General features: G+C 55.2%; 1 protein-coding gene across 1 annotated transcript; it reads left to right on the top strand.

The window, feature by feature from the left end:
• Positions 1-203: 203 nt before the first annotated feature.
• On the top strand, positions 204-17,482 carry MC3R (melanocortin 3 receptor; the record flags this gene model as incomplete). The annotated part of the gene is made up of 6 exons (XM_084246607.1): positions 204-260; positions 352-455; positions 1,348-1,627; positions 2,582-2,658; positions 16,222-16,311; positions 16,435-17,482. 6 exons carry the CDS (start codon positions 204-206, stop codon positions 17,480-17,482), a joined length of 1,656 nt encoding a protein of 551 aa, XP_084102733.1.
• Positions 17,483-23,600: the final 6,118 nt, after the last annotated feature.

Here is a 23,600-nt window from a genome sequence, read left to right as displayed (position 1 = left end):
CATCCGCGCAGACACGCCATGTGGGCACCGAACATGCCCCTCTGCCCATGAGGAAGCGGAGCGTGCCAGGCTTGCTGTCAGCCGCCGAGGCCAGACCTGGCCCAGCTCCACGCCTCTGCTGCCTCTCGTGTCAGGAAGAAGCAGCTCCTGCTAGACCTGCCTGGGTCGCGCCTCTTCTCTAGTGGATAAGCCACATTGGTCCCATGGCCCTCAAGGCAAGGTCCAAAATCATGACCTTGACCTTGGTGTTCAAGGTCACGGTCAGTCTTTCCCCTTTGATATCGGCAGCTGTCTTTTCAGTCGCAGGTCTGCTCACCACATACTCGCACACACAGTTTACCCTGCGTCCAGACAGAGTCGGCCTCGTCTGGTTCTCGACCCCAGAGCACCACGCAGCAGGCCCTCCCTGCTGAGTCCTCCGGGAGGGGGGATTCTCTGGAGCGTTTCCCTGGAGGGTGAGGGGCCTCTGCTCCCCTTGCTCCGGAGAGCAGGTGAGAGGGCCTTGTGCTGATAAAGGGGAGAAGGAGGCCGCCCCTGTTCTCGTGGGCTTCCCCGCAGGGATGGAAGACGGTCCACGGAGACAAGGTCGCCTGAGCGCCTCTGCCGTCGGGGTCAGCGGGCCGCAGGAGCAGTGGCAGATCCCTCACACACACACACACACACACATCTGGGAGAGCCCCCCACGGAGTCTACTGTCATGCCCTCCCCTCTTAGCCTAAAAGATAACGCCAGGGACACTCCTGGAACCAAGGGAGCCTCAGAGGTGTTTGGGGACCATGAGAATCAATCACAGAGCATTTCAGGAGAAACGTGAGAGGAGCTCTTCACATAAGCCCTACAAATCTTGGGGCACATATGGCTCCGTCTCAGAGCACCGTCAAGTTCAAGAAGCGGAGATGTAATTAATGCAAATTCCACTCTTTACTTACAGCTCTCCAATGATATGGAAATAAAGCCAAATGCAGTTTAAATCCTCTCTGTTCTTCCATCCACCCCAAAGGAAAGAGGTAAAGGCCGGGCGGGGAATTCATCTGATAACATCTGGGAGAAAGAGAAGAGCAACACTGGTGAGAAGCCAGGATCAGGGAGTCGTGGAGGGAACTTGGGGGTGGCCTTTGAGGGGGTCTGGGGATGCCGAGGAAGGAGAATGGTGAGTGCGGGCGAGAACGTACAAGAAGTCTTGCTGGGAGCTGTGAAGGTCCTTTTCTTCCCCTTGAGCAATGGACTGACGTATTTGAATGTGGTCTGAAGGCACTTCTGGGATTGGCTTTCTCTGTTAGCTGGGCCCCGGAGACACCTGGGTTTGTCCGGGTTGTATCTTTGACTCCTGGGACCACCTGGGGGCAGCCCTGGGGGCAACCCTGCCATCCTGCTCGACGGCCTGCAGTCCAGCCAGGAGGGCAGGCAGGACGCTATTGTGTCCGTGGCCAAGCAGGTGGCAAGCACTCCAGCCAGTCCCGGGAGGCCGTGGCCAGCCCCGCGGTCCAACGCGTCTGAGAGGTGGGCCTTCGCAGCCTCGCGGGCCTCCAAAAAGCCTTCTGAAACGAGTGCTGGGGTCCAAGGGGGAGTCCCCCACACCCCTGGGCTCTTCTCGGGCTGGACAAATCATCAAAACAGCATCGGACAGGTGAGCAGAGAAAAAATCAATTTAATAACGAAGGTATGGAACATTTCTATGGAACATTTATATAAATCCTAAAGGAAAATGGAGCTGACTGGAGGCATTTATCCTGCGTTTAGGAATGTGGGGTGTCAAGGAGAGAAAAGGGGAGACTTCACATGCCAGACAAGAAGGGGGCAACCTCATCTTCACTCTGAGGATAAACAGTTGCCTTCCTCAGCTCAACCCCTCCTGTGAACTGAGTAGAAGGAAAAAATTAATCGGTTATTGGGTCCTAATACTTCAGGGAACATTTTCTCAAAGTTCTATTGTACTGCGCTACTTGCACTCATCATCATCATGGATTTTCTATAATCGGAGTACAGCAATAATCACCGTGTTTGAAAACCCACTGAGCTTCTTTCTTGTTCTTACCCCAATGTGGTGGAGGAGAGGAGAGGATCTTTCAAAAGCATTCACTCAGGCTGGGGCCTCCCTGGTGGCACAGGGGTTAAATCTCAGCACTATCAAGCTATCGCCAGCCACAGTGGCACGGCCAGCCAGGGAGCTACCCACACGGCGCAGCAGACCTCTCCTGTCTCCCCGCTGCTCCCCTCAGCAGTGCATTTCAGTAGATCTGCCTGTTCTGCTCCCCACTCTGTCTCTGGTGAATCCTCTCACCGCTCCACCCCTGCACCTCTGGCCTGTACCCCAGTTCTTATATGCATAAATAAGCAAAACAAATCTTAAAAAAAAAAATTCAGGGCCTCCCCTGGTGACATACACACAAAAATCCAAGCTTGTTCCTGAATCACAGTCCATGAGCTAACACAGGCTTAGCTAAGCCCTTGTAACTCTATGGCCCATCTCTGCTCTCCTTCACAAACACTGTATTTCTTTGATTTCGTGGGAGGGCAGAGACTTTCGGGCACAACATCCCCCTAGTAAATGACGGCCCTGCGTGGCCTATGCCCCTGGCAGGAAGCCCAAGACGAACGGAGAGAAGAGACGGGCGCTGGGGAGGATGGGCAGCACCTGGAGTTCCCCACCTCGGCCACGTGAGTGTGGATGGATGCAGCTGACTTCAGAAAGCCGCCCTTGGCAGAGTCTACCGCAGCTGGGCAAATGCTACCTTCGTCCCAGAATTCCACAGATGCTCCCCAAAAGCCGCTCACTAGTGCTCCTTGCAGAGTCACCAAAGCCAGAGCAAAGAGCCCCTCAGCTCCGAACGAACAACTCAGGCTCCACCGTGTCACGCAGCAGAACACGACACCGCCAGGCGCCCCAGCCAGGCCCCAGGATTCTCAGGACGAGCCAGACCCGCCCCCCTAAGATTCTCGAGACCCCTCTCAGGACATCCCCCTCACATGTGCGGGATGTTTGGAGCCAAGAGCCACAAATCCCGGAGGCTAAGGAGAAACTTCTGCCCTTTTCCTAATCAAAGACGCCATCACTGCTCCACTTTCTGTGGCCTACAAGACGGGAGCCAGGTGTAGGTTTATCCATAAACAGCTCCTGTCTACCTGAGAAGCTCATCTTCTTCCTCAGAGGAGGAGACAAGGGCCTCCGCCTGTGGCCTGTGCTGCGTGAAGCCCCCCCACCCCCACCCCAGGCCCGCAGGCTCCACACAGGGTCAGTGTCCCTGACTGGCCCCATTTTACTTTAGGACGAGCGTCCTGTTAATTCTCCACGGGTGTGTCAGTCGCTGCTGACTTTCTTCTCCTCATCTGTCCACTTGCTCACCCGTCCAGCCTCAGAAGAACAGGGGGCGGTGGGGGAGCTTGCCCCGGGCCCCTGCGCCACAGTGAAAAGCTGTGACAACCTGCGCAGCAACCCCAGTGGGCACGGGCGCCTCTTCCAGGGCAGGGACACCTCTCGGCCTTTCGCACAAGGTCAAACACGGCTGGGCTCCTCTTTGGAGAGAGAAGGCGGGATGGCAGCTCCCTCGGGCGGGGCCAAGGGAGGCATATAAAGATGCTTCCGGGGAGCTGCGGAGGCGGCCAAGTCGGTCTCCTGGCTTGGCTGGTCTGTCCCCCTTGGCGCATGGACACCTGAGCTGTGCGCTTGGGATTTGGGCACTTTCGTTTGCAAGAAACTCCTGTGGAGGAGAAGGCTTTAGAAAACATAACCCAGGGCTTCCCTGGGGGTGCAGGGGGTTAAGCACAGCCTCTGCAGCACCAGTTCGATCCCCGGCTAGGGAGCTACCCCCACGTCAGGGTAGACCTCTCCTGGCTCCCTGCTGCTCCCCTCAGCAGTGCGTTTCAGTGGATCTGCCTGTTCTGCTCCCCACTCTGTCTCTGGTGAATCCTCTCACCACCACCACCCCCCACACACCTCTGGCCTACACCCCAGCTCTTGTATGCATAAATGAATAAACCTTAAAAAAAAAAAAAAGCATAATTCAGTCGGCGACGCTTCCTCCTAGTCACATGGCAGGAACAAGCCCCCCACACACACACACTTGCAGGTCACCAGCAGCTCAGAGAAAACTCTCCCCAGATGGACAGGTCTCTTCTCCAGAGGGGATATTTCTCCCTTCGAAAAGCTAACAGAGGTTCCTCTCCGGGCAGGTCTAGGGGCGGTGTTTAAACGTGGCCGGTGTCCATCCTCCTGCTCTCCTCATCGTAAGTGAAAGACACATTTTCTGGAGACTCAAAAGAACCCAGAGAGGGCACAGGGCCTTTGGGCCTGATTTTGGTCTAAGTTTCCCAAATGTGCAGACACAGACACACAGGGACAGGAGAGTAAATTGCCAATAAAGCGAAGCTTTCAAGATCTGAAGCATTTATGCCCAAGCAAGTGGAAGGGCGGTCAGGTGAGCGGCTGCGCTCTTTAAACCAGATTTTCTTGTCACCTGGCAGGTCTGCTCTCCGCGCGGGCGACAGCGCCACCCCGCGGGCCAGGGAGGGGGTGCGCCCTGGGGATGGCGGCCCTGAGCTGGGACTCTTCATAAAACAGATGAGGGGCCTCCCTGGAGGCTCAGGGGGTTAAGATGCAGCCTGTGAAGCTGTCCGCGGCCACAGCGGCACGAGTTCGATCCCCCGCCAGGGAGCAACCCACAGGGCACAGCAGACCGCTCCTGTCTCCCCGCTGCTCCCCTCAGCAGTGCGTTTTGTCAGTCTGCCTGTTCTGCTCCCCACTCTGTCTCTGGTGAGTCCTCTCACCCCCCACACCTCTGGCCTATACCCCAGTTCTTGTTTGCATAAATAATCTTTTAAAAAAATAAAAATAAATTAAAAATAGATGAGAACTACCCGTTTAAATGGGCAAAGAATATAAGGAAGCAAATTAAAGCACAAAAGTTTCAAGTGATAAATAAATATATATTGAAATGTGTTCAGTGTTACTGGTGATCCGAGGATGGTATCTGAGGACCTGGATCTACTACAGTCCAGGTCATTTCCATTGAAGCCGCTGCTTCCGTGAACCTATCAGTGACCAGAAGGGATGTTCTGCTGTGTTTTCTTCTTTCCACACAGACACATTTTGTCTACTACAGAGGAATAGCCTCCCCCTCAATGAAATACCTGGTCTCGCTACGGCTTGTCTTTCTGGAAAATCTGTGTGCTTTCTATGTGTGGTTTTCAAGCATTTTACAGATGCAGGGATGTGAGACAGATGCCCCCTTCTGTCCTCTAAACTCCAGGAGGGAAAGCCAACAGCAAGCAGAAGGCTCAAAAGCAGCTGACATTGGCCCCTTCTGTCAGGATACCCTGGGGGTGGAGGGATAGACCCCAAGCGCCTTGTCTTGGCCTGGGGAGAACTACTAGCCGCAGCCTTGGCTATTTCTTTCTATACAGGGAACAGGGTCCCCAAGTCTTTTCTTTAAACAGAGACCAGATTTTTATGTCCCTGGACACATCATGTATATCTGTGACTTCTAAATGTTAACAAATAATTCAAAGTTTCATTTCTTTAATGTCCTCTTCTTGACAGTTTAAACAGACAGACAGGGGTCACCTTCTGCCCTTGGGACCTGAATCTGCAGCCTCTGGGTACAGTTCTGACACGGGTGTTGCCTAAGCCCACATGAACTTATGCAAATTAGATAAAGGTGCCCCTTCCCCAAGATATGTTATTGCCGTTTTCCAGAAACTGTCCTAACACACCAAACATGACGTGCGTGCTCCCTGATGAGCTGAGCAGTGCGCAACCTGCACACCTGTACACAGCAACCCCGGCTTCATTCTCTTTGAGTTTTTCAAAGATAAGCCCCTAGAATCCCACTCGTTTGCAATGTTTTCTTATTCCCTAATTATGTTTCTACTTATATTTGACATCATATCAATACCTGAAGGGTTGGTTAGTTGTCCAGTTAGGGCAAATCGGATAGCAGAGATTGAAGGAGATCTGAGTGGGTTTCTGGCTCCCATCTCAGTTCCTCTCTTCACCTTGCAGTGCCTCAGCTCCATGAGGTGCATCTGCCCATGACAGAATAATCTATGCCTGGCTTCCGAATCCGCTCACATTCTGGAAATAGATGGATGTTATTGTTTACAGCGGGAATTTCCATCGTACAAAATCACCTTCTCCCAGCCATCAATTACTGTCATTATCTGTCACCCGCAAGTTCTTTACAATGTTCTCCAAAACTATCTCAGATCAGTAATTAACTCCCCAGCCCCACACTTGGCATTCACACTTTAATGAGGAACATGACCATGAAACCATTAGAATGTGAAAAATGAAAGTTCTCCCCCGGCATCTTCCTTGGCTACAACAGACTCCTTGCCTCTCTGCTATTGATAAGAAATCAACAAAAACTTTTCCCATTTATTTTGCAGGAAGCCTTAAGAGGCCAACCTACTTAGTCTGAAAGACTGTAGGCCACTCCCTGAGGCAGAAAGCACAGCTCAGCCTGTGGTTGGTTTTTCCCTCTGGCGAAATCCCTCCTTAATTAAGAAGCACACCTGCATAATTTAAACACACTTAAGCCAGAATTTGGCCAAGTGTGCAGCCAACTGTCTCCACTAATTGCCCAAATTCACTGGCACCCCTGCCTCATTAATAATGTAAATGTTGTCCTCTTTCTGATCCCCCACAAACAACTCCCAGAGTCAAAGATGCCAGTGGGCCAGAAGGGGGCGCCAAGCCCAAGCGCATCTTGATGCCAGGCAGTTGAGGATGCAGAGTTCATAGACTACAAAAAATCACAAGGCGGAGGGGCTTTGTTTGGGTCAGACACTAATAACTTTGCAAATAAATCCGTATCCCCTTCAGACAGGAGAAACTATGACTATCTCTACATTGCAGAGGAGGTCCAAATCTCGAAAGAAACCCCAGTAAAAGTACTTAGAATTGCTCTCAGCAAAACGAATTGATGCCTTTCAAAAGAATTTTCCATCAGCTGGAGGCAGCCTTCCAATCTGGGCTGCACAGCACAACACGGACAGGATCACGGTGGTGGGCAGAGAGCAGACAGCTGGGCAGGCCAGCAAGTCAGATGCTACATAAACACACACAGTAATTTATTGCCATCCACTGTTCAGTTTCTGCCTCTGAGATGAATAATCACAGGGCAGCATAGGAAGTTTGGAGGTGGGGAAAGGAGGATCCAATTTGTTCTGCAGGTCAGGAAGCCTTCTTAGAAGAAGCAGAACATGAGGTGAGGAGAGACCGAGGCAGCAGATGGAGTGAGTACGGTCCAGGCATAAAGAATGTTCTGGCAGGGCTTAGAGAAGAGCCAAGTGTGTAGCTGCAAGGAATTAAAGGAAACTCGTTATGGATGGAGTCTGAATTCAAGTCAGGGGTTGAAACAGTGGAGCCTGGAGACAAAGATTGGTTACACCTGCTGCCTGCTTTTGCAAATGAAGTCTGCCTGGAGCACAGCCAAGCCCATTCACGAAGTGGGGGGCGGGTTGGGGGGGCTTCCAGGGCACCGCAGCAGAGCTGAGAAGTCACAATGAAGACTGTGTCCGAAATTCAAAATATCTCCTACCTGACCCCCCCCTTTACAGAAGAAATGTGCAGAGCCCTAACCTAGATCTGGGAAGACGTCACGGACCTGGTGAAGGGATTAAGCTTCATCCTGAGAACAATAATGAGGTGTTGAGTGGATGCAAACAGCGCACTGACACAGGCCTGCCGGTTTAGAACAATCACATTTGAAGCCTATATCCGGAATCAGGCAAAACCAGGATCACCTGGACAGGGTTACCTGAGTCCATTTTAATCCCAGTGGCCCAGGTTTGTTGCTGCACTGCCTGCCAGAGTCGCTAGATGGCGCCACAGGACAGCCAACGCGCCGCCTCTTGCTCACCAACCGGCCTGCACCTGCCCTGTGGGAGCTAAACTGTAATTCCAGGGCCTGGAGTCTAACCCCTCGGGTGGGCTTAAAGGAGAACTTTCTTCATGCTAAATTAAATTTAAGTCTATATTCTGGTTTTCAGCAGAGCAATAAGCAAGGTTTTATGTGAGGAATTGAAAAATAACTGTATTCACCTCTCCAGCCAAGGAACCCCGGGGTAGCCCACAGACACGTGGGCAAAGACCCGAGCAGCCCCACTCGCAGAGGTACAGAGAACGGTGGGCACATCCCCAAGACCCGCTCAGCCTCACCAGTAGTTGCAGGAATGTCAGGACTTGGTGGTAATCATTCCACAGCATATGCAGAGGTCAAATCATTGTTTAAACTTATGCAATGTCACAAGTCAATTATATCTCAATAAAATGGAGCTGGTGGGGGGGGCGATTTTGAGTGTCCTACTGCAGGCATCATCCCAAATTGTGATTCTCAGTGTCCAAGTTTTGTGCCGCGTGACTGTGTGCTCCACAAGCCGTTGACCTGGCCTCCCTGTTTCTACTCCTCTGTCGTCCACCTGCCAGAGCCCAGCAGAGTCCCAGGTCCACGCAGATGCTCCATCCAGGTCTAGTTTCATGCCGACGTCACTTGCGGAGGCAGCACACGCAGCACCTGCTGCCTGTGTAGCGCGTGTACTCTCCACTCATCGCTCGTTGCTCCCCTGCGGTGCTCCCCTCGGCCCCATTCCTAAGCCTCTCTGACACCCACTCCATAAGTCAGAAGTGTTTTCATGGAAGAAAACACATTCTCAAGTGCCGAAATCAAGAAGAGAGCTGCAGCTGAACACTCTAGGTCTCAGTGTGCAGTTAGGATGACATTTTGCCAAGGGTGACGGGTGCTGGCAAACAAATAGATCTGGTCTCCCTCTCGGGTGAAAGCCCAGAGGCAGCCAGTCCAGAGCCGTAAGGTGACTCTGCCAGTGACTCCTCAGCGCCCCAAGCCCTTTCCAGAGGACCACCCCTGGCGTGTAGCCCTGGTCCTCGTGGTCTAACACATAGGTTGGAGCCCCAGCCATCTCTCTAAGCGTCAGGCAGTGGCAGGGAAAGAACAAGGGTGAGAGCAAGGGCGTTCACCAGCCGTCCTTTGGGAAGTGTTGCTGGAGCTGTCACGCGGATCTCCACCCCATCCTACTGGCCAGAATTCCGCCACAATGATGCCTGTAGTTGGTAGAAAGGCTGAGAAAGGCTTTTTGCTCTGGGTAACCATGTGTCACTTGCTGTGGGAGAGTGGCCAGCGGGGGAGGCAATTTGCTGTCTCTGCCCCGTGTATGGATTTGATCTTCAAAGAGTGTTGAGAAAGTATTTGATGAATTAAAACAAGCTCATTACTTTCTTCCCTGTCTTGAGTATCACTTAAAATTTTGAAGTGATTTCTCACTTTCTGTTTTCTCCCTGCCCCTGGGGATAAGGGACTGTTATCCATAGTGTCATTCATCGGCTACTACAGCAGCCGCGCCCCCTCGAAGGCCCGCAGCAGCGAGAGAATTCTCTAGGCTTTGAGGAGCCTCGCCTGCTGCTGTTCAACCATCCAGCAATCAGTGCAGACTAAGAAATAAAGGGGTGGGCCTCCCCGGTGGCGCAGCGGTTGAGCGCTGGGCTGCGAAGCTGCCTGCAGCTTCTGCAACGCCGGTTCAATCCCCGGCCGCCGGGCGAGGGTCCCACATGGCGCGCAGACCTCTCCTGCCGCCCGCTGCTCCCCTCAGCAGTGTACTTTGGTCCTTCTGCCTGCTCTGCTCCCCGCTCTGGCTCTGGTGAATTCTCTCACCCTCCCGCGCTTCTGACTGTACACCCAGTGCTTGTATCAGTCAATCAATCTTGTATAAATAAATAAATAAATCTTTAAAAAAAAAAAAGAAAGAAAGAAATACAGGGGCAAGGAAGCAAGGAATAACAGCAAATCGCAAAGCTAACAAAAGAAAAACAAGAAAATGCCAACCAGGGGTTCGTTGCAAGGTGTGATTCATTCATCTCATGAGATTTTTTTTCAACGGGAAAAATCTCGGTCTCCTTGGGTTTTAATTACAGCAAATCCCATGCCTACGGGGTATTTGATCCAGGAGAAGGTGAGCTGGTAAATTACCACCAGGGCATCTAGAAAATTAGCAAGTCAAAGAGGAAGCCAGCGTCTTCAGGAACCTCCAGTTTGAGAAATTGCTGGTTAATGCCAGGAGTTTGAGTCAGATTTCCTCGCCCAACCCCAGCAGATCCGACTCCCTGAAAAGGGCCCAGCAATAATCCTCTGCTTAGAGGAGGGGGTGCGGACCCCGAGCGCCCCAGCATCTGCAGCACGTGAAGCAGCAGCTCTGGCTTCCACGCACTAGCACCCCCTGCCCTTGACGTCCCTCTGTCTCCAGCTAGTATCGAGGCTCTCCTGGGGGCAAAATGGCCTTCAGCTGAGAACCTCTGGTCTTGATCCACTTTCAGAATTTTGAAGCAGGTCTCCAAGCTGATAACTATGGGTCTGGGTTTTATTCAGAGACCCTTTAATTATTTCAGTCTAATATGTTCACTCCTTTTTCATTCGCTCATTCAGTGACCTGGGGGCTCAGGAGCAGCCCTGCAGGGAAGGTGTCTCCCACGGGGCTCATGCCTGGCACTCAGCAGGCACTGGACACTGCAGTCCTGGCTAAGGATTGTCCCACTCACTCCCACAAGCTGCCCCCAAAAGCCCTTACTATTGTGATGGTCATTTGACAGATAAAATCACTGAGGTTCAGCAAGGTCAAGTCACTTGGCCAAAGACACCCAGCTAGGAAATACCTGGTTGCAGGACCCCCAGCCTGTTAGGACCCATCTAATTCTTCTCCCACCCGAGCACCTGGACAAGCCCTGGACCACCCTCAAACTGAGGCCCAAGTCGCAGGGAAGGCTTTGTTCGCTGGCCAAGGCACGGAGAAGGGAGCAGGTGCTCAAAGGCCTCTCCCCGCACTCCAGAGCAGCAGGGACTTACATGGGGGAGGCCTCGGCAGGGGGAGGGGCCCCAGGGTCTGCACCAGCAGGAGTTCAGAGAACTAGGCCTCCAGGAGCTGCGCTCAGGCCCCCTTTTCTCCCACATTCGGTCTTGGCGGGATCTGCCCTGGCCGGGGGGCTTGCTTCTCACCGTGGCCCTGAGGCTGTGGCTTGACCTTGTCTTCTACCTCCATCTTGGTCTCAGCCAGTTTTGTCTCGTTTTCTATGGTTTTGTAAAATGATGGCGTGTGAAATGGGAGAGCAAGGACACGGGGCTTCTGCTATTAAAACAAAAGAAAACAGAGCAGGACAAGGACAAGAACCACATGGGCACCGAGCGCAGCGACCACCCAGACAGCCCGGGCCAGAACCTGTGCTTTTAACCATGAATTCGGTTTCAACAACACACCAGGCACTGGGCTTAGCACAGCTGCCTTCTCACCACCTTCCCCCTAAGGAGATGGGGAGAGAGCAGGAGAGACAGGGAGGAAGGAGCAGGAGGATGTGGGCAGATGTGAGGCCAAAGCTAGGCCAGGAATCCCCAGCCAGGGCCCACTCTATTTTTCCTTTGAAAGGAAATGTTTTCCATAAAAGCCTTGACTTAAGAAAAAAAGCCGGGGGCCTCCCTGGCGGTGCAAGGGGTTAAGTCAGCACCGTGATGCTATCCGCAGCCACTGCATTGCAAGTTCGATCCCCCACCAGGGAGCTACCCACATGGCGCGGCAGACCTCTCCTGTCTCCCCGCTGCTCCCCTCAGCAGTGTGTTTCAGATCTGCCTGTTCTGCTCCCCACTCTGTCTCTGGTGAATCCTCTCACCCCACACACACACACCTCTGGCCTGCACCCCAGTTCTTGAATGCATAAATAAATAAAAATCTTTAAAAAAAAAAAAAAAGCCGCTTGCAGCGGCAGATGCACTGCTGGACCAGGGTCGCAGTCACACGAGGCCCTTCCTCCCGCGGCCTAGGGAAGAGGTGGGGTCGCAGGTCGATGCTCCTCCAGCCCGCCTGCCTCATCCGAGGTCGCGTCTGTTTTTGCCAACCAAGGATCCTTTAAATGAATGATTCAGCAAAACAACAGAGGATTTGTAACAGGGGGGTCCCCAGGAAAGGGGGAGGTTCCAGGTTCCCTGCCCGCCCCCCAACAGGAGGGTGGAGCTGAGCAGGGAGAGAAGAAGCTGCAGAGGAGACTGAGGAAGGAAGGAAGCAGGATGGAGCCAGAAGGAGACAGATGTGGGTGAGACCCCATGGGGAGGTGACCATGGCGGTTTTTGTCTTGATGTTGATTTTGCTCTTTTCCTTCCAGGCTTGTCTGGTTGTTTCTGACCCTTTTCTGTGGGTCCCCACTGGAAGACGCTTTAGACTTTGGCAGGCTTTGGGGCCTTGTTCTGAGCCAATCCCATATGGATGGACTTTTACCCACGAGGGGACGGGTCACTTTGGGCGCTTGATTTAGAAAGTAGATTCTTTGTCTTTCCTGTGTTGTTTCCTAATTGTATTAAAGTTCCTTCCCACTAAAGTCTCATATGTTTTGTGTTGATGCGGCGGGTGGCAGAACCCATTTAGAGCAGGCAGGTTTGCAGGGTCTGGGCTGCCCCTCTCCCTGCCCTGTAACAGATTCACCAGAGCAGTCAGATCTACTGAAACACACTGCTGAGGGGAGCAGCGGGGAGACAGGAGAGGTCTGCTGCGCCCTGTGGGTAGCTCCCTGGCCGGGGATAGAACTCCTGCTGCAGTGGCTGCGGACAGCTTCATATCGCTGAGACGTAAACACTTCAGGAGTTAAGTCAGGAGTCAGGAGTCCCTGAACGTCACCTCTTGAGCTGCACTTGCCAGCTTCTGAGTGCTCCCTGGAAGACAGCCCCCAGATTGGGGGTGTTTTTCAACATGTTAAAAAAAAATAAAAATAACTATAGATTCTACCTATTTGCCTTGTTTTTAATATGACCTCTGGTCAACGCTGTCCCCCCTCAGAGACAGGGGACGTGGCTTCTAATTCTGTGACATTTCTCGTGTCCTGAGTGATGGACCCTGTCAGTTTCGGGAGGGTCGGGGAGTGGCTGAAAAGGGAATAAACTGGTGCATGAAATTTCAGAAAAGCTGCAAAAAAGGGCTGACATTTAGGTTGGGTCATGAAGGACAAGAGGAATATGCCAGACACAGAATTAGGGAAGAGTTTGGGGGACAAAGAGAACGCACAGGTGGATTCCTTCTTAGCATCTGAATCTCCCGGTTACAGTTTCCGACCGCAGACGTGGAACAGCCACTCCAAGCGCAGCAGCATAAGGAAACGCTGGTGCAGGCCGTTCCATCTTCCAATTATTATTAATAAAGCCAATTCACTTATAGAAGAGTCCATTAAAAAGTAATGGTGCATCTGTGCGGCTCCCCCAGCGGAGTGAGGAGTAACCTTTAGAGAAGACTAGAGCCATCAGCAGCGAGGGTGCCCTGAGGACACAGCTGAAGTGCAGGCCCCAGCTGCTCTCTGTGAAGGATGCGCAGGACCAGAGGGTGGGAGCGGAGAGAGATGGTGCTGGTCAGCCCGGGCCAGCAGGGAGCGGGCCAGACAAAGGACTGTCCCTGCCTCATAACCTAGCTTTGCAGGTAAAGCGCCCCCTGACACCCCAGACCAAGGCAGAATAAACGCACCCTCTGGTGCTAGTCTGAGCCACTGAAGAAGCACCTCAAGACCCGCGTTTCCCCCACCCCGGGAGGTGGGTAATTTAGCACCAGAAACTCGGTTGCTCTGTGGAGAATAAAAAAACATCGTTTCTCGAGCCTCTCAGTCCAGACTGGGACGTACACACAGGAGCGTTTTGCATTTTCTAAGACTGTCAAGTGATGGCAAAATTCCCAAACAGGGAGAACTATGAGCGTGTCACCCCGAGTTCGCTCCTGGATTTGGTATCTTTTCAATTCGTGTTAACCTAACTGGGGGTGGGGCGGGGGGAATGGTCCTGAAGCCTCATTTGGATTTGCATTTCCTTGACTCTCCCAAGGCTGAGCATCTTCTCCCGTGTTTATGAGGCGTTTGTGTTTCCTCCCCAGCGATTTCTATTCCTGGCTTCTGCCCAGTTTTCAAAGCGGCAATTCATCTTTTTCTTATTAATGTAAAAATAGTCTTTGTCTCTGAGATCGCCGCCTTGGCCTGTGGCAAATGTTTGCTTCCTGTTTGTTTTTTCTCTTTGCCTGTGGTGAAGTTCTCCTACTGCATGTGCGCGGCCCATCTTATTACGAACACTCCCCTCGAGCGTCTTGTAAATATTCTCGATTTGCTTCTACTCCGATCTGAGCTTCTTCTATCTCAGGCACATACACATACATAGAAGTCAGAGGATCATGGGGCCTCCTGGTGGCATAAGGGGTTTAAGTCTCAGCACTATGAAGCCATCACCAGCCACTGCGGCATGAATTCGATCCCCAGCCAGGGAGCTACCCACATGGCGCGGCAGACCTCTCCTGTCTCCCCACGGCTCCCCTCAGCAGTGGATTTCAGTGGATCCACCTGTTCTGCTCCCCACTCTGTCTCTGGTGAGTCCTCTCACCCTCCTGCACCTCTGGCCTGCACCGCAGCTCTTGTATGAATCAATAAATAAATCTTTTTTAAAAAATTTAAAAAAATGAAAGTCAGAGTATCATTGATCCATTCGGCAAATGGTCATGGGGTCGAGGTGTAACAGGGTGGTCCCCAGGAAAAGGGGGAGGTTCCAGGTTTCCTGCCTCACCCAAGGGAGGGTGGAGCTGAGCAGGGAGAGAAGAGGCTGTGGAAGGAAGAGAGAAGACTGAGGAGAGAGGAGACTGAGGAAGGAAGGAAGCAGGATAGAGCTAGAAGGAGCCCTGGAGGAGGCACACGGAGCAGAGAGACACGTGAAGAAACTGTGCTTGTCTTTTGGTCGTGGACGGGGTGACACAGATGCGGGTGAGAGCCGTGGGGAGGTGAATATGGCAGCTTTTATCTTGATGTTGATTTTGCTCTTTTCCTTCCGGGCTTGTCTGGTTGTTTCTGACCCTTTTCTGTGGGTCCCCACTGGAAGGTGCTTTGGCAGCTTTTGGGCCTTGCTCTGGGCCAGTCCTGCTCCTGCTTGGGTGGACTTTTACCCACGAGGGGACGGGTCCCTTTGGGTGCTCGATTTAGAAACTAGATTCTTTGCCTTTCCTGTATTGTTTCCTAATTGTATTAAAGTTCCTTCCCACTAAAGTCTCATATGTTTTGTGCTGATGCGGCGAATGGCAGAACCTATTTAGAGCAGGCAGGTTTGCAGGGTCTGGGCTGCCCCTCTCCCTGCCCTGAAACAAAGGGGTGCAGTTTCCAGAGTTTGCCTGATCCTCGGGCGCATCACCAAGTCTGACATGAACCAAGAATTAAAGCCAACGGCTAAATCCTGCTTTTCACATGTTCAGCTCAAAATGGCCTCTCCACCCTCCCTGTTACTGAGGGAGGGAGCCCCGGGTCCCTGGGCCCTCCCTCTCCAGCGCCCCAGATCCAACCACCCTCCACCCTCCTGTCCCTGCCCCCTAAATCTCTCGCTCCGCTCCTGCAGCCCCGTGCTCCAGCCGGGGTGCACGGCCTGGCCCCTCTGGCTGCCGGCTCACCCCAGGCCAGTCTCCACTCTGCAGCCCTGACCTTCCTCAACGCAGCCCCGACCCGCACCCCTCCCTGCGCCCCTCCCACCGCCTTCGGGGTCCAGCTCGCCCGCCTTAGAAAAAGCAGGTTGAGCCTCGTTTCTCGAGCCTTGGCTCCGCGGGGCCAGGCGCTGTGGCTCCTCCACCCCGGCCTCCCCCTGGACGCTCCAGCCCGGCAGCCGCTCGCCCCTCAACGCTGGAAACCACCTGCGGGTCCCGGCCCTGGGGCTCGGCCTCCGTCAGACAGGCGGGGTCCCCACCGGAGCGCCCCCAGTCCCGGCCCCACCTCGCACTAGGCAGCTTCACGCCCTTCCTCCGGGACGTTCTGGGGCCACCCAGGTTGGGGGACCCCTCAGCACCCCCAGCCCCTGGGCGTCCCCGCCTCCACCGTCCGTCACCCCGAAGTGGAATCCCCGACTTGGCGTCCTCCGCCCCGGGCCGGGCCGGGAGGGGCTGTCGCGCCCGGGGCGCCCCACTGCAGCCGCGCACCCCGCGGGGGCCCGACGCGCCGCGGGGCTCGGTCCGGGTTCGCTGAAACGGAGCCGACGCGCGCGGCGGCTGGACCGGCCCGGCCCGGCCCGGCCCGGCCCGTGGGCTCCGGCGCCCCGCGGCCCGCAGGGGGCGCCCGTCCGCCGCGCGCCCCCCGAGCCGAGCCGGCGCTGCCCGAGCCCGGCGCGCGCCCCGCGGTCCCCGCTCCGCGCCGCGGACTCGGCGGGAGTTGCCGGGCGCGTCCGCCCTCCCCGGCCGCAGGCGCCGAGCCCCGCGCGAGCCCGGCCCGGACGGCGGCCGCGAGCGGCGGGGCTCGCCCCCAGGTGAGGACGCGCAGGTGAGGACGCGCAGGTGAGCGGGGCGGGGGGCGTGGGGGGGGGAGCCACCACCTGCCGGCCCTGGGGCCGCAGGGAAAGTTCCCTGCGCCCCGGGTGACCGTCTCCTCTCCCGCCTCCTCTCTCCCTCCCGCCCCAGGTGCGCGACCCAGGGGGCGCCCGGACGAGCCCGCGCAGGTGCCCGCGAGGAGACCGTCCCCGCCGGCCGCGGCCCCATGAACGCGTCCTGCCGCCTCGCGCCCCCGCCGCCCGCGCTGCCCCGGGGCCGGCGGGACCCGGAGGCGCCCGCCTGGGGCAACCAGAGCGGCGGCGGCTTCTGCGAGCAGGTGTTCATCCAGCCCGAGGTCTTCCTGGCGCTGGGCCTCGTGAGCCTCCTGGAGAACATCCTGGTGGTGGTGGCCGTGGCGCGCAACGGCAACCTGCACTCGCCCATGTACTTCTTCCTGTGCAGCCTGGCCGTGGCCGACATGCTGGTGAGCGTGTCCAACGCGCTGGAGACGGTCCTCATCGCCGCGCTCAACAGCGACGCGCTGGCCCTCGAGGACCAGTTCGTGCAGCACATGGACAACGTCTTCGACTCCATGATCTGCATCTCCCTGGTGGCCTCCATCTGCAACCTGCTGGCCATCGCGGTGGACAGGTACGTGACCATCTTCTACGCGCTGCGCTACCACAGCATCATGACGGCGCGCAAGGCGCTGGCCTCCATCGCGGCCATCTGGGCGAGCTGCGGCGTCTGCGGCGTGGTGTTCATCGTGTACTCGGAGAGCAAGACGGTCATCGTGTGCCTCATCACCCTGTTCTTCGCCATGCTGCTGCTCATGGGCACCCTGTACGTGCACATGTTCCTGTTCGCGCGCCTGCACGTCCAGCGCATCGCGGCGCTGCCCCCGGCCGACGGCGCGGCCCCCGCGCAGCAGTCCTGCATGAAGGGCGCGGTGACCATCACCATCCTGCTGGGCGTGTTCGTCTTCTGCTGGGCGCCGTTCTTCCTGCACCTGGTCCTCATTGTCACCTGCCCCACCAACCCCTACTGCGTCTGCTACACCGCGCACTTCAACACCTACCTGGTCCTCATCATGTGCAACTCCGTCATCGACCCGCTCATCTACGCCTTCCGGAGCCTGGAGCTGAGAAACACCTTTAAGGAGATTCTCTGCAGCTGCCACGGCAGGAGCTTGGGCTAGGAGGACAGGGCCTGGGACGTGACCCCGGCCCGGCCCTTTGGACCCTCCGTCCAGCCAAGGGGTTTAGAAAGAAGAAGGTGCCCTGAGAGGACCAGAGTGTCCGCCCGTCGTGTGGAAGCTGGCAAAGCCTTTGGAGAGGATCTGGGGTCCATGCAACCGGCTCTCTGAACAGATTCCGTTGTGGGTAAGTCACAAGCTGCAGCTCCCCCATCAGTCTCGAGGGGGGCGGCAGTGAGAGCCGCCCCTGGCTGCCTGCCTGCCTTCCTGCCCCCCGCCCTGCTCGCCTGCTTCACGGCTTCATCCACGGCTCGGTCAGGCCAGACTGAAGGACTCTCGGGACAGCCAGGCTGAAGCTCTCCCCAGCGGACCGTCACGCCGCCCACCGCGGCTGGCAGCTGCCCCGTGGCTTTGCGCTTCGTTCTTAAGAGACTGAGTTTGTCTTCTAGGCAGTAAAACAATCTCCTAAAAACAGTGATCTCAGAAAGAAGCGCTGCTCTACCCCCCACGGTCCCCCAAAATAGCATGGGAATGTAACGCGTGCTTCTGCCTTTGCTGTTGTTGTGTTTGAGGCATCAAATCTAAGGTAGCTTGCAAAATTCAAATGGGAGGTGTTGGGAACTTAGAATATGCCTGCAAGTGCAGTATTTTGACCCTTACTATTTTAAAGTGTGAATTACCCTGTTTCCTTTAACAGTCTTTTCCCTCTGGCCCTTTCTGTCTTTGAAACAAAGGAGGGTCGTGGCTGGGAGGGAACGTGTCTCAAGAAATGGCTTGGCTGTGGCTTCAGGTGGTTTGACAGCCTGGAGTGGCCTGTGGCTCCTCCCGGAAGCTGTTTGCTGATAAGAACTGCGTCTCTTTCCCGCCATGTCCTGGACTTATCTGCTTTGGCTCATCGCTCTTTTGCTCGAGTAGTGAGCAACAGCACAGCCTCGGGGCAGTCCTGGCTACACCTTCCCAGGGGAAAGCAGTTCATCCCTCGGGAGGTCAGCGCTGCCTCTCTCTGTGCTGGGGCGTCCATCACACCCTTCCCTGCCCTAAATAATGTGGACTTGAGCTTTCTGGCTGTTCACACACACACACACACACGAATGCTTGTATGATGCTGTGTCTTTAGTGTACACTTATGTATTTTTCTTGTGCTGAAACTGATCTGAGGTTTTCTTAGAAGATCTGTTAATGGAAGCAATTTCATGTGCTTCTGGCTTTCATTGTGATGTTTGGAAATAATAAAAGGCTTTTGTTGCTGCTAAATGTGTGTGGCATGAAAACGCCCAGCCTGGGAGCACCCTGGGGGCTGTGCACCCTGGCGCAGCCCTTCAGTCTGGTCTGTGACGTCATAAACACCCCTGTCCACCCAGCACTGGTCCTTGCTGGAGCGACAGCTTTTAGCCAAACCGTGAAACTCTCCCATTTAGTTTCCCAAAAAGCCAGGCTGCAGTTCCCAGGCCACCGGCACTGCCATTCATTGACTCGAGACACCAAATAATTAATAGGTATTATCTGCTGCCACCCAGCATGTGGGTGTGCAAAAAGGGTGACCCAATTTTTTGAAAATTGGATTAACAGCGACGGGAATTATCAGGCCCTTTTCTATGCGAACAAGAGCAAAACCGCTTGCTTTTCGCTCGTTGACATCAACTTTCAGATTATTTCCTTTCATCCACGCGGCAGACCTGTCGGGTAGGTGAGTCATTCTACGGAGGAGGAAACGCAGCTGCAGACATGCCCGTTGCGGGACAGTCCCGGAGCTGGTTACGGTCACATTGTACCTTGTGTCCTGGTGACTTTGCGCCCACACCATGTTGCACCAGGACTCACCATTGGTTCAGAGGCCGCTCTCCTCCCTGGCACGCCAGCCTAGAAACGCCCACAGAAGCCCCCCAGGGTCCTGTTCAAGTGTAAACCTGATTCTGCATATCTGACCCTGACAAACCCCGGGGCCATGTGGCTGCGGAGCTGGGGCCACCTGCCTTCGAGCAGCAGGGACTCGGGACTTTCCAGAAGCTCCATGCCGCACAGGGCGCCCTGTGCACAGCCTGCTGGCCCCGAGCCAGGCCCTATGCCCAGCCTCGGTGGGCAAGTGCGCCTGTAACCCTCGTAACACCTCCATGAGGCAGACGTGACGGTCACCCCACTGCACAGATGAGGCTTTGGAAACTCAGGGTGAAGGCGCTTACCTATAAAAACTCAGCCAGAGAAGCAGCAATTGAGGTGCAGGCAGCCCCACCCATACCCCCAAGCCCAGCCTCAGACCCCAGCACTCTGTCGTGGGAACCAGTGGTAAGGGGGAGGCACACCCTGCCATGAAGGGGACTCGGCGCATGTTCCTACAACCCTGGAGTCCAGATCTCATCAGAGTCTCCATAGAGATGGCAGAACCCCAGGGGCGCGCTGCATCACCCTCCTGGCTGTACCAAAGCCTCTGGGCAGCCGTGGAGACGCCGCCCATTCCAGGTGAGCAGCCCGGAACATAAGCCGCCGACTCCTCCAGGACCACCACCCCAGACCTCCGTGGGGTGCCAGGGGGCAGCCTAAGCAGCAGGTCAGCTTTGAAATGTTTCATCGTGGAATAAAAGCCCATCCTCATGAGTCTTGCCGTTTGTGACAACAGGGAGGGGGCGGGAGGGGTGATGCCGAGTGAAATAAGTCAGGAGGAAGATAAATACCAGATGGTGTCCCTCGTATGTGAAATACAAACAAGCAAAGCAAATGAACAAAACAACCAAAATAACTCTTAGACCAAGAACAAAATGGTGGTGACCGGAGGCAAGGGAGCGGGTCCGGGAGGGGCCCTCGGGGCAGTGAAGAGTGGCACCAGAGCTCTGTGGTGGGTGTGTGCCACAGAGGCGCGAAGCCAGACTCCTAAATATCACAGTATCGTACCCCCTGGGAACGGGGGCCTCCAGGAGGACGTGCAGGGAGAACTGGAGGCTGCTGGAGGGCGCTGGGGAGAAGGGAAGCCAAGGGCTGTGTGTCTCCTGGGACGTTCCCACGCTGTTGGCTGGGGGGGCACAAAGGAAGCCTCATCCTCTCTTCCCACAAAATGGAAAATGCATGAAGTTCCCAGTGCTTGGGGTGCAACAAGGTGCCGAGTTCCACCTCAAGATTGGCCCAGGGCATAAATTCGGGGTTCCTGCAGAGAGGGAAGAAGTTCAGCATTTATGTATGTTGCCACCCCTCTGCTGCCCCCTTCCCAGGACCCTCCAGACTCGGGGTACCAGGAGGAGGGGCCTCCAGCCTTCCTCTCCCAGTCCACCCAGTGCCCACCAGCTGGCATCAGAAAAGGGTGCCGCAGGCCCGGGACCCTGCCCCTAACCCACGACACCAGTTTATTTTGGTTTTCTTACCATGAAAAACGGGATTAATGCAAACACACAGGTCAAGATTTGCTGGGGTGCTGCTAAGAGGTGACCCGCGGAAGGCTGGCGAGCACACGCCTGGGCCTGTGGCCCCTCCCCACGCACCTTCGTCATTAAAGAATGTGAGCAGGGCCCCGGGAGGCTTTCTGGACACCCCTCCCGGGGCTTCCCAAAGAGGTACATGCACCCCCCAGGTGTATCTTGGTGAAAAGCAGATTCTGATTCACAGCTGGGCCGGGGGCCTGGGACTCTGCATTTCTGGCAGTTGAGGCCAATACTCGGCCTGGTGAAGCCTCTCAGGTGCAAAGCAAAACTGGAAACAAAAGCTTCTCCACTGAAAGTCACCGTTAAGGTGGCTTCAGGCTGAAGTGTCGCCTCCATCAGCCAAGGCCAAGGAAACACCTCGTGAAATCAACAGGGATCACAATTAAATGAACTGTCTTGAGCTTTTCTTCCTAAGGAATTGTTTTTCATTTCCCTGCTCCAGGCAGAGACGCCTCTGCAGGCAGCTGGTCAGGATGGAAGGAAGCCAGCAGGTGAGCTGTCGGCCTGAGTCGCTGGCAGATGCCTCCTCTGAGTCACATGACCGAGGTGACTCCATCCATACCGATCCCACCAGAAAGCAGCAAGAAGAATAAAAAGGAATAAAGAGAAGCAAAGCCCACCCTGAAGCCTGAGACGACACAGCTAAGAGCGGGGATGCGAGGCTTCCAGAGCCATCGCTGCTGGATCCCGGGGAACAAGACGCACCTAGACCAGTGGATCTCAAATTCAGGGATGCCTGCAAAGCTCCGAACCTTCTGGAGCCAGGTCCTGCCTTTCTGAGAATTTGATTGATTGGTGGGAAACAGCCTAGTGGCCACGATGTTTTCCAAAGCTCCCACGTGAGCCTGCGCATGGTGGCGTCAGGTGGGGGCTGGCATGCGTCCATGCTGGGCACTGCCCACCCGGGCCTGGAGTTCTCCATCTGGGACATGGGGAGAGTAACGAGCTTCCGGGAAGCACAAGCATTCTCAGGGGAAATGGGGAAAAAGGACTGTGGGTGTCCGGGTGCTGGGGTGGGGTGGGCGGCGCTGGGACTTGCTATGAGCCAGGACTCACAGGGACAGGCCTCTGAGGAGGTGGGACCCTCCTGGATCACACACAGTGTGGCCAATCAGCGCTACCTCAATTTTCTAAAAAGTGAATTTAAAGAGGAGCGTGCAGACTACTGAGCAAACGGCCCCCAGGCTGCGCGTTGTCTTAAAGAACAGCCTCGCCTTCTGGACGATGTCTCGCCCTCCCCCCCAGGCCAATCCGGCCATTGCCGGCTTTGCAGTTTTGCTTCGTTGTTCTGAGAGGACGGACAGCTGCACCCACCCTACCCAGCGCGTAGACAGGTGAGCTCCTGAGCTCCCTCTCCTTCTCCTCGAGGTCTGAGTTCTGTCGGCACAAATATTGTTGGAGGGTCAGTGTGGGCCAGCTGCCCCCTGGGTGCTGGGGGAGTCACACGGCAGCCCAGCCCTCAGGAAGCCCAGGGGGTAGGTACACAGGCTGCGTGACAAGCGCCATCTGGATGCCTTTTCATGAAAGAAAAGCAAGTTTTGGGCAAATGAAAAGGACGCGGGAGGCAGAAGTCGCAGATCCAAGAGCTGCCGTGAAGGCGCCCTGCGGTCAATCGGGCACAGCTCCCTGTCTGGAAGCCTGGATCCCCCCCACCCCCAGACTTCCCACCAAACAGCAACTTCCTTAGGATCAAACCTTTTCTCCCCTAAGTCCTTGAGGAGCTCAAATGCAAATGACACCTGTCAGAGCTCGTGGGGTTCAGGTGTGTTGTCACCGGGTCTGGAAATCAGCATTTGCCCTCCAATCAAATTCCTTGTTTCCATCTTGTGCCGGCCTCGCATGTGACTTCTCCTTTTCTGAAGGAAAAGAAACAAAAAACAACCCCTCTCCTCAATACGCTGGAAACCAAACTAGGGAGGGGGCGCAGAAGCAGCTGGATGGGGCACAGAAAGCAACACTTTCCCACCAAGCTCTTTTCCTGGGCCTGAAGCCTCAGTTCATCATCCAGCGAGCTCTTGGTCTGTCACTGAGCCTTTCCGGCCACTTGACATTTTGAAAGTGGAGGTTTGCGGGGAGAGGAGCAGGCAGCTGCGGGCACATTTTTCTCTCCACTGCGGCTCCTGTCACTTAGCCTGCTGCGCCTCGGTTTTCTCATCCAGCCCATGAGGGCCTCTTGTTCTTCCCAGCCGTCTTGGAGTGGGAAGAAGACTAAGGCGATTTCCCTCCCAGCCTCGGCTCACTTCCCTGCCACGGCAAGAGAGAAGGGAGCAACGATCCAGGTCAAAGTAACCAAATTGCTCACCGGGTCCCGGAGCCCGGCCAGAGGCACCGGGTAGGGAGACCTGCTCCCCCACACTTAGGAACGAGCCACTCTCATTTTTTAAAGTCAAATTCTGATAACCCCGTTTTATTCCCAACTTGAGCTGAGTCACAAGTCTTTCAATAATATCAGTCAACAAAAACCCACCTCAGCTGGCTTCAGCAGGGGCGGCAGGCGGGGCGGGAGTTATTCAGGCTTTGCTACGTCTGGGGCATGAACGATGCCACCAGAAACCTCGGTCTCTTGAGACTAATTTTGTCTCCTTTGGCTTCTTTCTGGAGCAGTTTTGTTTTTCACACATTGAACTCCTTAAGCATGAGGTTTCTGTTAGCATGGGATCAAGGGGTGCCTAGGGACCCCAAACTGTTAAGGGGCACATGGTCTAAAAGGGGAT

This window comes from Talpa europaea (genome assembly GCF_964194135.1).
Source record: "Talpa europaea genome assembly, chromosome: 11".
Taxonomy (NCBI): Eukaryota; Metazoa; Chordata; class Mammalia; order Eulipotyphla; family Talpidae; genus Talpa; species Talpa europaea.
Note: the sequence above shows the minus strand (reverse complement) of the source record. Positions and strands in the feature narration are given on the sequence as shown.